The 17183-nt window shown below is 37.2% G+C and overlaps 1 protein-coding gene across 1 annotated transcript in view; it reads right to left on the bottom strand.

Moving 5' to 3' along the window:
* The window catches only part of AGBL1 (ATP/GTP binding protein like 1), a 518802-nt gene that overhangs the window by 255890 nt on the left and 245729 nt on the right, over positions 1-17183 (bottom strand). The window contains 1 exon segment of the mRNA XM_030813842.1: positions 7343-7523. Within this exon segment, the coding sequence (XP_030669702.1) occupies positions 7343-7523 (181 nt within the window).

Below are 17183 nucleotides of genomic sequence, written 5' to 3'. Positions count from 1 at the left end.
ATGGCAGAAATCTGGGCAAGGCTGTGCCATGGCTTCTCCCAGGCACCTGGATATGAAGGTCTGAGTCAACAAGACGAATTTCAGAACCAAGCAGCTGATGGGGCTGAGACTCTATTTATATCTCTACCCAAGGTTGGGAAGACCTGATAGACCAAAATGAACAAGGGATTTGAAGTTAGCTCTCCCACAAGCTAGTCACATAACCTTGGGCATGGATGTGTGTGTGTGTGTGTGTGTTTTCAATATCTAGACAGTTTCTTATGCCTGTTCCATGTTGAACTAGTTATGTAATTGTGGATAACTCATTTACCTCTTTGGTCTCAGTTTCCTTATCATTTGAAGGACTGGGACTGAATAATATACAAGAATCTGCCCTGCAAGAACATGTTAAGGTTCTTACATTCTAATTCCCTTAAATAGCTACAGCAAAGTAATGTAGGATAGACTTGAGTTCCTAGCTCTGTAACACCAGCTGTTTAAACTGTACTCAAAACTGAATGCCTGTGTGCTCAACTTTTCTTGTCTAGAAATTGCATAGAAGACCTACATTTGTTGGGCTATAGTGATGATTAAATAAGACAATATATGTAAAGGAACTAGCTTCTTTCTTGGCCCATAAAAGGTGCTGAATAATTTTTTAGATGGATTCTGTGAGTGCTTTTATTGTAAATTCTTCACAACCCACAGTGGAGTAAACACTACTGGCACTAACTTTAAATGGTCCCAGATTGTTAAAATGGTCAAGATTTTTTATCTGATTTTTATAGTTTGATTTGTTTCCTCTAGTGCATTCAGCTATTACGTTTTAATACCTTGGTGTATTTACTTATAGTGGAGTCTTTGCTCTTTATTACTGTTTGCTTCTGTTCCACAATGGCCTTGAAAGAAGATAATCAAGTTTTTAGAGTTGTATATACTCTAAGAATCAATATGCCCTGGTTCTCCTGTAAATAAGACGTTAGGCTGTGTGTTGACGTTATAAAAATTATTTTGTCACTACCACCCAACAACCAAGATAAAAAGATTGGGAATCATGCTTGACTTATCCTCTCCCTCACTCCATGCTCATTTATACATCATGTCTACCTTTAATGCAGTTCAGGAATCACCTGTCTTCTCCCCACTTCCCACTCTAATCCAGCTACCAATTATCACTTCTGCTCTAAGAAAATCTGTTGACTGCCCCATTCTATTTTTACCCCACCTTGGGAAGATTTTTAAGTGTCAAGGAACCACTAGATCAGTCCTCCTGATTTACTTAGAACTCAGCCCAATTCAACAAAAACTGCCAGGCCAGAAAGATGACAAAATGTTTGTTTGTTTGTTTGTTTTTGAACTTAACATAAACTTCCATCTTTGTATTTTCTTTTCCTGTTCAGATATGTGTTGCTAAGAGATCCTTGGCTTGGCAGGACTCCCTATATTTTGCTGGGAAATCATGCCTTTATTTCACTGGCCACTCTTATCAAAAGCTATCAGGCACTCTCAGAAGCTCCATCACCATCACCACAAAAGGAAACTGGTCTACTTGTACTCATTATTGCAAGCTCCATAAGGCCCATTTTTATTTGTGAGAGAGAAGTAAAGCCTTGTAGGCTAAGTGCCAAGTTCAGGTTTTGGTTCTCTGATCTTTATGCAAGGATTGCCTCTGCTGATCAGACAACACGCAGGACATTTCTTTCACCTTTAAGAAGCCTACTAAGAATGCCCACATTAATCACTTCTATTCAACATAGTACTGGAAGTCCTAGCCACAGCAATCAGACAAGAAATAAAGGGCATCCAAATCAGTAAATACAAAGTCAAATTGTCACTGTTTGCCAGTGATATGATTGTATACCTAGAAAACCCTAAAGACCCATCAGAAGAGCTCCTACATCTAATCAATGAATTCAGTAAAGTTTCAGGATACAAAATCAATGTACACACACTGCTATACGCCAACAGTAACCAAGCTGAGAATCAAATCAAGAACTCAGTCACTTTTGCAACAGCTGTAAAAATAAATAAATAAATAAATAACCTAGAAATACACTTAACCAAGGAGGTAAAATATCTCTACTAGGAAAACAAAACACTGCTGAAAAAAAATCATAAGTGACACAAACAAATGGAAACACATCCCATGCTCATGGATAGGTAGAGTCAATATTGTGAAAATAACCATGCTGCCAAAAGCAGTCTACAGATTCAATGTAATTCCCATTAAAATACCATCATCATTCTTCAAAGAACTAGAAAAAACAATAATCCTAAAACTCATATGAAACCAAAAAAAGAGCCCACATAACCAAAGCAGTACTAAGCAAAAAGAACATATCTGGAGGCATCACATTACCCGACTTCAATTATACCACAAGGCTATAGTTACCCAAACAGCATGGTGCTAGCATAAAAATAGGCATGTAGACCAATGGAACAAAATAGAAAACCCAGAAATAAAGCCAATACTTAACAGCCAAGTGATCTTCGACAAAGCATACAAAAGCATAAAGTGGGAAAGGGACATGCTATTCAATAAATGGTGCTATGATAATTGGCAAGCCACATGTAGAAGAATGAAACTAGATCCTCATCTCTCACCTTATACAAAAATAAACGCAAGATGGATCAAAGACTTAAATCTAAGACCTGAAACCATAAAAATTCCAGAAGATAACATTGTAAAAACTCTTCTAGGCATTGGCTTAGGCAAAGTATTCAGGACTAAGAATCCAAAAGCAAATGCAACAACAACAACAACAACAACAACAAATAAATGAGACCTAATTAAACTAAAAAGCTCCTGCACAGCAAAAGAAATAATCAGCAGAGTAAACAGACAACACACAGAGTGGGAGAAAAATCTTTGCAAACTATGCATCCAACAAAGGACTAATATCCAAAATCTACAAGGAACTCAAACAAATTAGCAATAAAAAAAATCCCATCAAAAAGTAGGAAAAGGACATGAATAGACAGTTCTCAAAAGATATACAAGTAGCCAACAAACATATGAAAAAAAAATGCTTGACATCACTAATTATAAGGGAAAAGAAAATTAAAACCACAATGAGATACCACCTTTCTCCTGCAACAATTGCCATAATTAAAAAATCAAAATGTAATAGATGTTAGTGTAGATGTGGTGCAAAGAGACCACTTTTACACTGCTGGTAGGAATGTAAACTCGTACAATCACTATGAAAAACAGTATGGAGATTCCTTAAAGAACTAAAAGTAGAACCACCATTCAATCCAGTAATCCCACTACTGGGGATCTACCCAAAGGAAAAGTCATTATACGAAAAAGTCACTTGAACACACATGTTTACAGCAGCACGATTCGCAATTGCAGAGATACGGAACCAATCTAAGTGCCATCAACCAATGAGTGGATAAAGAAAATGTGAGATATATATACATATATATCAGCATGGAATAAAATGGAATGAAATAATGGCCTTTGCAGCAACTTGGATGGAGTTGGAGACTATTATTCTAAGTGAAGTAACTCAGGAATGGAAAATAAAATATCATATCTTATCATTTGTAAGTGGGAGCTAAGCTATGAGGACACAAAGACATGAGAATGATATACTGGACTTTGGGGACTTGCGGGGGAAGAGTTGGGGAGTGAGGAATTAAATACTTCATATTGGGTACAATGTACACTGCTCACGGGATGGGTGCACCAAAATCCCAGAAATTACCACTAAAATAACTTATCCACATAACCAAAAAAAAAACCTGTTCCCCCAAAGCTGTTTTAAATACATTACAAAGGACAAAAGACCACAATGTCACAAAAAGGAGCCTATTAATAAGAATATACCCAGAGAAAATCAGTGAAGATGAGAACATCAGAAAAAAATACCATATACACAAGATTTAGGTGAACTGCATCAAGGTTGGAGAGAACTTCACATGGGAAAGTTCAAGCATGGATGAGGGGGATTAGATTTTATCCATGGGATATCCTGAGGGAGGAATAATTAAAATAGGTGAAGCTCACAGGACAAAGATCAAAACACAGGAAAACACAAATCCACCTGATTAGACACAACAGAGTGGGCATGCCCTGAAATAAAATGTCCATCACAGAACTAGTTCAAGCAGAAATTAGATAAACCATGTGTTAAGTATGTTCTAAGGAAGGCTCAGTCACTGAGACTTTTAAGCTCTTTTATGATGAGGCATTATTCATTAAGGCAGTATCAAGTTTTTTTATAATGATGTGCTATTACCTGTGGATTTTTCCTTCAGTAGAATAATACTATGATTTCCAAGTCCCTTTCAGCCAAAATTGTTTGGGTAATCCAAGTGATCTACAAAGTGCCTTGAGCTCCATGATGAAAGATGCTATATAAATGAAAAGGTAATTTTAGTCATAATAAATAATGGTAATGATGATAAATGCCAGTGTCACTAAGGAGAAGCTGCCCCCTGCCATTTGGGAACCCAAAACAACCAGCTGTAAGCTGGAAATAATGTGTGTCCAGGCCAGGAGGATACTCAGTGACTGAGGTCACATTAACCTTTAAGCTAGAGATCTGGATAAAGCCCCTGGTTTGGAGGTGTAAGCATTTAAAATTGAAGAAACTACAATACTTAATCCCTGAGCTTGAATATCGCCTTCGGTTTCTGAGACCTTTTCCAGAATGGTCAACAGGGAGCATGTTGTCTTCCTCTTTCAACAGAAGAGAAAACTGACTAGGGCAGGAGAAAAGCCAGAATTCCTAACGAATCTTATGACTCTAGATCCAGGGCTCTTTCCATTCTCTACTGGACCTCAGACAATTCCAGCGAAGAAGAGATTTCAGAAAAGAGCCAATTTGGATGAGAAAATGTCAAAATGGGATCATGTCCCTCAAGATGCCTTGCATAATTGTGTTCCATCCATTTAGGCTGAAAAAGTTTGCTAGTAAAATCCTTGGCTGCTCAAGCAGGGATGAGCCATTCACTGATGTCCCAGAGCTGTTCTCTGCCGTTAAAGGAACACATAGCAAGAGCCGGCTGAGTTCTGTTTGACCAGGAGCGAACACTGCTTTTGGGCCTTTCCAGCTTGAGAGCTCAGAAGGCTAATTTCTTTCCAAGGTCGGATCGAGTTTCTTAGTGAAGGACTTGGCCTCCCAGTTTTCCCATGTGCTTAAAGGCCAATCAGTCACCACAGAGAAAGAGAAGAAACCCTGCTCTCTGCCCAACATTCTCTGCCCTCAAATAATCTCCATAAAAAAATAAATAGTTCAACCATTGTGGAAGTCAGTGTGGCGATTCCTCAGGGATCTAGAACTAGAAATACCATTTGACCCAGCCATCCCATTACTGGGTATATACCCAAAGGACTATAAATCATGCTGCTATAAAGACACATGCGCACGTATGTTTATTGCGGCACTATTCACAATAGCAAAGACTTGGAACCAATCCAAATGTCCATCAATGATAGACTGGATTAAGAAAATGTGGCATATATACACCATGGAATACTATGCAGCCATAAAAAATGATGAGTTCATGTCCTTTGTAGGGACATGGATGAAACTGGAAAACATCATTCTCAGTAAACTATCGCAAGGACAAAAAACCAAACACCCCATGTTCTCACTCATAGGTGGGAATTGAACAATGAGAACTCATGGACACAGGAAGGGGAACATCACACTCTGGGGACTGTTGTGGGGTGGGGGAAGGGGGGAGGGACAGCATTAGGAGATATACCTAATGCTAAATGACAAGTTAATGGGTGCAGCAAACCAACATGGCACATGGATACATATGTAACAAACCTGCACATTGTGCACATGTACCCTAAAACCTAAAGTATAATAATAAAATAAATAAAATAAAATAAAATAAAATAAAAAGTCAATAAAATGAAGTCTGGCAACTGCTAAGCTGGGAGGAGCTCACCTTTGAGGAACACATGGGTACATGGGTGTCTTTCCTTTTTCTCTCTCTCTCTGTGTGTGTGTGTGTGTGTGTGTGTGTGCGCGCGTGTGTACTGAAATTTTATTTTTACGGTCTGTAGCTTTTATTTGCTTTCCTTTAACCTGGTTTAACACATTTCATCATTTGGAATTTATGCTTTTCATCTTTTTGTAATTTATCATCTTCATACTTTTAACCTTTGCAACTTATCTATCTTTGGTGCTTATCTTTTGAAGCTAGTCTATTCTTGGCTGTTTAACACTTAAATTTTTTCTTAAACAATGAATTATTTCATCTTTCTTTCATCATTCTTACTTATTTTGAGTCATTTTCATTTTATCTCTTTGAAGTTTTTGTTTTTGTATTTCTTTATTATTCTCATTTTGTCTCTTTCATTTAACAATTTTAATATTGCTCTATTTTATAGTTTTCTAAACTTCTTTTTTGCTGCTTTGATACTAATTTTTATTAAAAATACATTTTCCATTTGTAGATTTTGAATTTTTTTTCCTTCAACATTTTCGGTTTATCTTGTATTCTCTTTTTCTCATAGGATATAATGTCCATTCCTATTCATCTATTACCATGGCAAGGGGCGGCTTTATCCTTTGCCCACAAAGTCTGAAAGACGTCTTTGTGGATGTTAATCCTGTCACCCTCATGCACCACCTGTGTGACTTTGGGTGCCTCATCTGATGTCTGGGCCTCAGCTCACAAACTCGGAGCATGTGGTCCATTTCAACGGAGCTCACCAGGCACAGGAGCCATCTTTCCCATCATCCATTTCAAAGAGTTCTGTAAGGGCTAGGTAAAGAGAAGAACGACCTCAACCTTCTGTTTTTCAGCTGACATTTTATTTAGCTAGAGGGACACCATTCTTATAGCTGTAGCCTATTATAGCTAATTGAGAATAAAGATTTCCCTGTAGTAAACATTAATAAGTAAATAAAAGCATTGGTCTTACTCTGAAGAAATCACAGTTTGAGCCCTGACTTTGTCATTAACCCACCATGTGATTTGGACAAGTCATTTGATTACCCTGGACACCAGTTTCCTCCTTTTTAAAAGAAAAATGTTAAACTAGATTTTTCCTCAGCTATTAATTGCCTATGATTCTATAGCTTCCTGTTTTTTAATTAATTTATTTTGTAGAGATGGGGTCTCACTGTGTTGCTCAGACTGGTCTTGAACTACTGGTCTCAAGCAATCCTCCTGCCTAGGCCTCAATTCTATACCTTTCTATTCAAAGAAACCATGAGACTGACATTAGTGTGTATGGAAAGTATGTTGTTATTTGTACCAGAAAACAGAAAACCAAGAGTTTATTCTTGACAGAGTACCGAGGCCTCTCCAACCACGCCCACTTGGTGAAATGACAGTGTTACTATGGTAGCATAACTGCAGGTTTGGCTGAGCCAGGTGCCTGACATACTTGCCGCTGATGACACCATCTGGGTTGAGCATGGGTATGATCTTGAAGATGAAGTTTTCCCTCAAGAGCCTAGCCACAGGGTCACTGCTGACCAGGAACTCCAAGGTACCCTTCATCACCCAACTGGCATTGCTCTCTCCTGGATGAACTCGAGCGGTGATCACCTGATATGGACGATGTCCTGCAGAAAAAAGGACATAAGAAAATTAAACCCAAATTTGCTTTCCATTTCCATCAAGATGGTCTCCAGGGGACCAGATTTTCACGTGATTGGCATGAGGTTTTAAATAGATTGATTGCTTCTAACACATATCTGATCTACATTTACCCATTTTCCATCTACCTCTGTGGTCTGCAAGACTCAAGAAAGTATGAAGGCACAGCTCAAGGCTGTCATCAAAAATGTAACTACTTGGTGGTATGAAAAGAACCCAAGAAGCAGATTTTATCAAGATCACAAAATAAATAACTAATTCTCCAGAGTTCAACAGCATGATGGGGGATGTCACAGATCTGAGATTGATTATCTTCATCTCTCACCACCTCTGGGATCTCAGGCAAATAAATTAATTTCTTTGACACTATCTCCTATCTATAAAATGGGGACAATAATACTGACCTTATGTGGTTGTTACAAAAAACAAAAAGAAGTAAATATAAAGCACTCACTATATTGCCTGCCATTCAATATGTGTTAGCTTTCTCCCTCCTCATTTGTAAAGTCTGTGGGTGGGATGGTCCCTCTCATTCCTTAGCAGAAATAGAAGGCAAGTAACAGAAGCAGTGTCTTTGGAACTCCATGACTGTAAGACACTGAACCCAATCCTTTAGAGTGATTTGACAGAAGAGCTAAATACCTGGAAGCTCAATCTTGGAGTCACAATGCTTGCTTCACTTTGCAAAGGGAGTCAGGAAAACACTCTCTGCCCAGTTACGGGTAGCGTATTGACATGAACAGTCTTTATGGAGAATGCACTGATGAGGGAAAGATAGGAATGTCTTCCCTCCTTTGTTTATAGAAGATAGCTGTAGTATCATAGCGCTGAAATGCATTCTAAAGCCATGTCTGGACTCAGGTGGAAAATGTGTTTTGACTCATTTACTGATGTCTGTATATATATATGTATACACATATACATATATGTGTGTGTGTATATATATGTATACACACACATATGTGTATATATATATGATTTTATATATATATATATACACACACACACATAGATACAATGGAATACTATTCATCCATAAAAAAATGGAATTCTATCATTTTCAGCAACATGGATGAGTCTGGAGGACATTGTGTTAAGTGAAATAAGACACACATGGAAAGACAAACATGATATGATCATACTCATATAGAATCTAAAAAGCAGTAGCCTTTTTGAAGATACAAACTGTGTCTCAAATTGTGCACAAAGAAAGAAAAAATTGAGTATCTCTTGATAACAGAGCTAAAGAATAGGCAATGGAAGATATAAAGAAAACAATTTTAAATTACTGAATTATGTTATCATCATCAACTAAGACCAAAAAAAAAAAAAAAAAGACTCAGGACTATCTGTCTCTTCCATATTTCTGCTGACAGCCATTAATCCACTGAGGTCTAGATTTAAGTCACTTCAGCTCCTTGTAGGTCACCTAAACACTGGACGTAACACTCAGCTATATTTTCCCTTAAGCAGGTGTCTTGAGCATATTCCAAGAACTGCAGGAGCACTGGGTAGAAAAAGTTGAATAAATTATAGTCCTTGTTCTCTAAAAGGCCATAGCATTTGTCAGTAGTGACAAATACGAAAGAAAATAATTACAAGTGAGCTAATGGAGGTGTAAACAAAACACCAAAATAGGTATGACTGAGAGAGGTAAGGCCATTTCCAGAGATGTGATGGTATTCACACTGGATCTTGCAGAATAAATATTATTTACCAGATGGAGAGAGTGACGAGGGTCTTCTGAACAAAGAAAGGGACATATGTCAAAACCAGTGGTGCAAAAGTCGATGAATTAAAAAATAAAGACAAGTTACATGTGGCTCAAGCAAAGGGCTAGTGATGATGGAACATAAATTTTAAAAAGTAGGCTAATATTAAACTGGTAAGATCGTTTTTTACATATTTTGTTGAGGGATTTGGACTTCAACCTGTAGATTAGACATTCTCAACCATAGAGTCAGTGACTCACTGATATCCTGTGATAAGTAACAGAGTATATTGCAGAGTCATCAGTTACCAATAAAAGTGCAAGTGTTTGCTTATGATATTACATACATGGCACAAACTGCCGGTCACCTGCCCAGTAGGCTTTCTCCCTTTCTTTCTTATTACCAGAGCCCTGATTTTAGAAGGGGAAGGAATTTGCCCATATTAAAATACTAGCTTCATGGATCCTTTTGTAGGTAGGAGTAGCCATGTGACACAGTTGTGTCCAGTGAGATTTAAATGTTACTAGAGTGTGAGTCCTTCTGGAAAACTAATTAAAGGGGACAGTTTCATCTGGTAAATGCCTACTTGGTTTTTGTGTCTTGTCCTTTGCCCTTTTTGTTCCTCCAGTTTTGCACATAGATGTGATGCCTTCAGATGAGAAAGCCAACTTGAGAATCAAAGTCACATGCTAAAGATGGTGACTATAAAAGTAGAGTGAGCCAGGGTTCTTGGTAAATTCCTTAAGCAGCTATACCACATTTTCTCCAGCTTCTTCATTACTTCTGGATGTTTGAGAACAGTAAACCACTATTTGGTTAGGCCACTGTACTCATGTTTTTGCTACATCCTGTTAAACTCAATGTAAGATCAGGTTTAAAGTCATCCCTATAATAATATTACCTTGAATGACATGCATTCATGTGTGCTTTCTAGATTGTGGTGAAGAGTGAAATAGTTGTAGGGAGAACGATATTTGACATGTGTGTTTTAGAAAAGAACAATTGAGAACCAATATCTTAAGAAAAAGGGAGATAATGAATTTTCATCAGAAGAAATATATGCCAAAGGCTGTGCTTTATAAAACGAATTCTGAAATTATTGTAGATGACACATTTACCCAATCAGGGACAGTACAGCCTAGTGAATTAGAGAACAACTTTAGGAGCCATGTTTCCAGGTTTCAAATTCCAGCCTCACCATTTTTAACACGAGATGAGTTATGTAAGTTTCTGAAAAAAACTGGGCAATGGATTTGTCTTACTTTTTCCAGGCTTCCATAGCAGAATATCATAGACTGGGTGGCTTATAAACAACTGAAATTTCTTTTTTACAGTTCTGGAGGCCAAGAAATCTATGATTAAGGTGCCAGCAAATTCTGTGTCTGGTGAGGCCCCGCCTTCTGTTTCTTAGATGACTTTCTTTTTACTGTGTCTTCACATGTGGAAGGGACAACTGAGTTCCCGCAAGCCTCTTTTCTTAAAGTACTAATCCCATTTATGAAGGCACTACCCTCAAGATCTAATCAACTTCCAAAGGCTCCACCTTCTAACACCATCACTTTGGGAATTAGGATTTCAACATAGAATTTTGGGAGGACATACATATTCAGTCCATAGCAGATTAGGTGTTCTGCACATAGGACTAATGACTCACTAACTGAAATTTTCTAAAAAAAAATGTTGGAAAGAAGGAGATGTACAGTTAGCTAGCTGGGCACAACTGAAATTAACTGGAGGTCAACTTTCCTACTATATCATTTGCTCACAGTTGGTTTCGCTTTTTCCAAAGCAAGCTGCGTTGGCATGCCAATAAAAAGCTTGTTTTGAAATAAAGAGCCTTGATGAATTTGTACCCAATCAGTATCCTATTTTCAGTTCTATAATTCCATATCACTCTCTTTGTGATTTTTGAACTATGTTCATTTGCAGCATATTGGTCAACAATAGTAAGTGCTTTCAGCTCAGCAAGAAGAAATAAAAAATGGCTTAAGCTCTTGTAAATTTTTGACACTAACAAAACACTTCCATTGTCTGGGCCAGTTGGCTTCCATTGCCTGATATACCCAGTATAACGCAGTACATTAATCAATAAGCCAAATGCAAGCTCTAATAGAGAGCCATCAACAATGTGTTTCTTTCCACTGGAGAGTCAAGTTGATAATCTACTGTATTGTAATACACCACAAGACCTTGCAGGCTGTTCTAGTATCCTGAAGAAGCAAATGCACACAACGATGGATTCTCATGAAGACATAAGCAGTATTTTAGCCAGTTCTAGTTGGCTTTCCTCTCTTCCTCTCTGTGATTTAAGACAATTTTGCAGTCATGTTGGTAAGTTAAACTTAAAAGACCATTCAGTTGTAGCAGCAAATGGTACTCCAGAGAACTTATAATGGACAACAGCTATAAATAGTATGCACCACACATACCACGTGGTTTTTTCTTGCAATTGACAATCTCAGTCTTAGTAACTCATGTCTGCTTAGGGTCAGGCAAAAAGTGCCAGATATTTGCATTTATTTTTTTCTGCAATTAATAAAATATGTTTCAGAGACCACCATAGTCTATGGGGGAGTCATGGTTTGGACAGATTTTAATTCTTAAAGCTACATATTGAATTTATAGTGGTAGTGACATCTGTAAAAAGAGATTAGGAACAAGTAGGGGATTGAATAATGCCTAAGAGATAGCAGGCCTTTAGGCCAATGAAAAGTTGAGTAAAAACTGAAGACATATGTGATGATAAACATGTGTACCCAACTATATAAACATCCATTCATTTATTCCCTCTTTCTTTCAACAATATATATTAAGCTCCTACTGGCACTCTTCAGGGTTCTGTAGATTACAAGATAAATAATGGATTTTTGCCCTCAGGAAACTAATAACAGTCTGGTAGGAAAGAAAGGCACACAGATAATTGCAATCCAATGTGATCAGGGAACATTCATCAGGATATTTTCAAACACAGTGGAGTAATCATTGTGACATCATTTATACTAACTCAAACAACTGGAAATGACTTAAATGCACATTCATAGGAAACTAGTTCAGGAAATAATATGCAAAACAGAATGCTATGCAGCCATTAAAAATGACACGTAAGTCTTTTTCTGTCAACACCAAAAGGTACCTGTGACATAACGGTGAGTGAAAAGAAACAGACGATTGAGTGCATCACAGAAGGATCCCATTTGTATGTGGCTGTAAAATTTATACAAAGGTATCTATACATACAGACAGCTGCAAGTAGAGGTAATCTATGTGATTTTTAGGTCATCTTTATCCCTATCTGGAATGTTTACTTTTTTAGAGAATAATAATCATATGTCAATTTCACAAAGGCAAAGTATTTTCAAATACGAAGGCACCACAGGAGAGGAAGAGTAAAAAAAATGAATTTTCACAGAAAAGGTAATATTTGATCTGGTCTGTCCAGTTTAATTGTTTGCCAAGTAAAGAAAAGAAAAAAGAAAGGTAGTAGAAATGGCCTAAGTAGATGTATTTGCAAACGTCTGAGGTCACAAAGTACATAATGCCCAAGGAAAAATGAAGTGGTTTAATGTGACTAAAGCACAGGCCGTTTGGAAGGCAAGAGAAGAAATGAAGGTACAAAAACTAAGTTTGTGCCTGCTTCTGCAGCCCTTTCTGGGGCATTCTAAGGGTTTCAGAACAATCTTGTATGCTATGGAAGCACCACCAAAAAAAAAAAAAAAAAAAAAAAAAACCATTATACACAAAGGTATGATCAGATGGGGCTTCTTAGCACTGAAGAATTAGATAGTGGGATTAAGGTGTAGAAGAAATGGCCAGGAGAGCAGGTTTGATTTCAAGGTGGAATCATGCAGCTAACATGAAGTCCAGCAATCCTAGAAGAGAGTGTATAACGACCTGATAGAAGGAAAACAGGATGAGGAAGGAAGGAGACAGAAAACAGGAGTGGAAAAGGAAGTGGAAAGATTCTGAGAAAAAATAAAACAAAATGAGAAAAATTTGTATATAAGACACATGCTACTATGTTTTCCAAAAAAGCTACATACTATGAACATTTTATGCACTGTGCACTTTTCATTTACCAATATATCTTGAAGATATTTCCACATTGATATTAAAAGATGTTTCTTTTTCATTAGTTTTATTGTGATATAATTTACACAAAATAAATTTTACCAATTTTAGTGTTACAAGTCAATAAATTTTGACACATGTATACAGTGCTGTAAAACCAAATGATCATGATATAAAATTATTATTATCATCTCCAATATTCCCCTCATTTCACTTTGCAGGCAATCCTTTCACCCCACCCCTAGCCTCTGGCAAACACCGATTTGCTTTTTTTTTTTTTTTTTAAATCACCATAGTGCTTTCTTTTCTGGAATTTCATAATTAAATCATACCGTGTGGGTAGCGGTGGCTCACGCCTGTAATACCAGCACCGTGGGAGGCCAAGGCAGGCAGATCACCCGAGGTCAGGATTTCGAGACTAGCCCGGCCAACATGGCAAAATCCCATCCCTACTAAAAATACAAAAATTTGCTGGGCATGGTGGTAGGCGCCTGTAATCCCAGCTCCTCAGGAGGCTGAGGCAGGAGAATCACTTGAACTCAATAGGCGGAGGTTGCAGTGAGCCCAGGTCGCACAACTGCACTCCAGGCTGGGTGACAAGAGCAAAACTCCGTCTCAAAAAAAAAAAAAAATCATACAGTATATAACTTTTCTGCCTGGCTTCTTTAACTTAGCATAATACTTTTGAGAGTTATCTATGTTGTTGGATGCATCAGTAATCACTGAGTTGTATTCCAACGTACCACATAGCAATGAATATGCCACAATTTGTTTATTCTCTCACCTCTTGATGGACATTTGAGTTCTTTCCAGTTTAGGGCCATTATGAAAAAAGCTGTTAGGATCAAAGAATGTTGTTGGGTACAATGTCCCATATACACCAATTAGGTCATGTTTGTCAGTCATATTGCTCATATTGTCTATATTCTTACCAATATTATATCTGCTTGTTCCATGAATTATTGACAGGGGTATGTTAAAATCTCCAAAGATGATTGTGATTTGTCTATTCCATATGATGTTGTCAATTCTTTATTTTTAGGCTATGTTATTAACTGCATACATATTTAGAATTATTATATTTCCCTGCTTAACTGAACTTTTTATCATTATAAGATATCTCTCCAGTTCTCCTAAGGCATTGCCTTAATGTCTCCTTTGTGTGTATAAATATAGCTTTGCTGGCTTTCTTTTGGTTAGTATTTAAAATATATATTTTTTTCATCACTTTCAGTGTTTCCATAGCTTTACAAGTATTTGTCTTTTGAAGCACCATATGCTTGTATATTGTATTTTATTTAGTCTAGCACTGTTTTATTTTAATTGAAGCATTTAGTCAATTTCAATTTGATATAATTAATGATTTATAGTGGCATAATGCTATCAATTTAATATTTGCCCTCCATTTGTCCTAACGTACGATCAGTTCTTTTTCCCATCTGACCTTCATTTGGATTGATTGTGTTTTTCCTGTAGTTTCTTTTTTCTCCTCTATTAGCTTAAGTTATATATCCTTCTATTCTTTTTCAGCAGTTACCTTAGAGATTACAAGGTACTTCTTTGATTTATTGTAGTGTAATATAATCTACTATATTTTAGTTTCCACTACATATCCTAAAATCCATAAGACATTTACATTTATTGTGTAATAAAGTCAATATTGATTTAAACCACATATTTACCCTTTTAATTACTCCTCACTCCTTGCTATATCTACAAACTTTCATCAGGTTTCATTTTTCTCCTGCCTGAAACTCACCTTTTAGTGTTTCTTCTAATATGAATCTGCTGACAGTGAACATACGCACTTCTTATTTGCCTGAAAGTGAACTCATTTTATCCTCAGTTTTGAAGAATATTTTTGCTGGGCATAAAATCGTATCACCCTTGCTCATAACCTCTCCATTTTCCACATCTCTCCATGTTTCTTCCACCAAGATTGTGCAAGAACTTGACAGCTTTTAACAGTCTTTAGGTACCTGGAAACTTGTCTCCTCATTTTCAGAAATAGAAGTGTGTGTTTTTGTTTTCTGTTGTATGTGTTCTTTTCACATGTTTTCCAAGATAAGGAAAAAAACTTTTATCGAAATTTCTAAATTATTGAACTTTCTTATACTCCTTATTTTTTAATGTTTTCTGTTGATTCTCTTAAAGTTTCCAGGAAGATAATCCTAACCCCTGCAAATAATAAAGTATTTTCTTCTCTTCAAAAGCTGTATCAGTTATTACTGATACATTTCTAGTTTCTCAGAATTTTCTCAATACTGCAAAATATAAAGAATCCTTTAAATTCATGTCATGTTATTACAACTGGTAGATATATGACATGATAACAAATAATTCTGACTAGCTCTGTTCAAATGTGTGGAATTGTATGTAAACACATTCATGGCATTTTTATAGCACCTTGCAGCAGAGAAGGCGTTTTCACCTGTATTATTCCTTTGGTATTGAGAGTAAATCTGTGAAGCAGGCAAGGCAGGAATTATCACTATCTTGCTTATAAGGCAAGAAAAGAGAGAAAGTAAGGGAAAAACTTAGGTGTTCTGAATCAAAATCCAATATTCTTTTCATTTCATTATGTATTATTTTGCCTGTATATATTTAAGAGGAAGGCCAAAATGAATCTTATTGAGACAAAATATGATATAGTGAGGCAACAAGTACCATGTAAATTATAAATTGGAAGACTTCGGTTTGAGATCTGGTTTTGCCTCTTACTGATTGAATGGATTTGGGAAAATTAAAATCTTCTGAAATCTCTGTTCTCTGCCCATAAAGCAAGGCTCTCTTAAGTCTTTGCTGCACTAAATTTAATGATTACCAATGGCAATGTGAAACAGGGTAGATGAAAATCAAACTTTCTAGCCAATGGTTTCAATCTGCTTTAATTCTATTGGTTCCTTCAGTATTCTTTTAATAGAGATGCTAACAGGAAGCAAAATTACATGGAGCTTCTTCATCTCTCTTTTCCTCTTTGCCAATATTCAGATGCAAGTGCTAATAAGCAGAAAAGTGGTCCAAAGTTGGGTGGCAGCAGAAGAAAATAGAAAGTGCAGGTAATCACGGCTAATAATCAGCTTCGGAACAACCAAGTGTGAGCCGGCTTTCCCTTGCTGGGACACAATTCCTTCCCAGATGAGCAGGGTTTGTCTGCACCCAAACCGTCTTTTACAAACTGTTAAGCTGTGATCTTTCTGACCCATATACCACTGGAATAAGAAACTGACCAGATTATCATTTCCAAACCATTTGCCTTCACCAGAAATTGTTCTTCTTCAGCCCTCCCCACCTTCCAGTGACAGGAAGTGGCCCCAGACCCTGTCCCTCCCAGAACTTTGCACTCTGCCTTTTTCCCAAAACCTGACATGTGACCTCCATTACCTCCAGATGACAAGGAGCCCAAGAAGCTCTGACATCTTTCAGTGATGGATTTGCTTAGTTTTCACCAAAAAGGTGTGGGGATTCATGCATTGGCAGAGCGGGGAACAGAGATTCTGATGGTCCTACTCACTGCACTGGGGATTCTTGGGGACAGCAGGGAGGAAGGGATGGAGGCCAAGGCTGACCACAGGCCCTTTGTAGCTGATAAGCTTTGGAAACTGACTGAAGGATAATGATCATTCTATTGGCAGCCTACAAATCTTTTTCTTAAATCTTTTCAGTCTCTTCACAAATTGTAAGTAATACACACATTTTCCTACTAATGTTCAGGACCTTCAAGCCCCACCCTCTCTCTTTCCTTCTCTCTCAAACATATATCCCCCTTTCTTCTTCACTGCATTACTACAACCTCTTCCTTAACATCTGGTCCAGCCACACAGGAGCATATGAGGTGTAAAAACA

Source organism: Nomascus leucogenys, chromosome 6 (genome assembly GCF_006542625.1).
Source record: "Nomascus leucogenys isolate Asia chromosome 6, Asia_NLE_v1, whole genome shotgun sequence".
NCBI classification, from domain to species: domain Eukaryota; kingdom Metazoa; phylum Chordata; class Mammalia; order Primates; family Hylobatidae; genus Nomascus; species Nomascus leucogenys.
The sequence above is the reverse complement of the archived record's forward strand: the minus strand, read 5'-3'. Positions and strand labels throughout refer to the sequence as shown.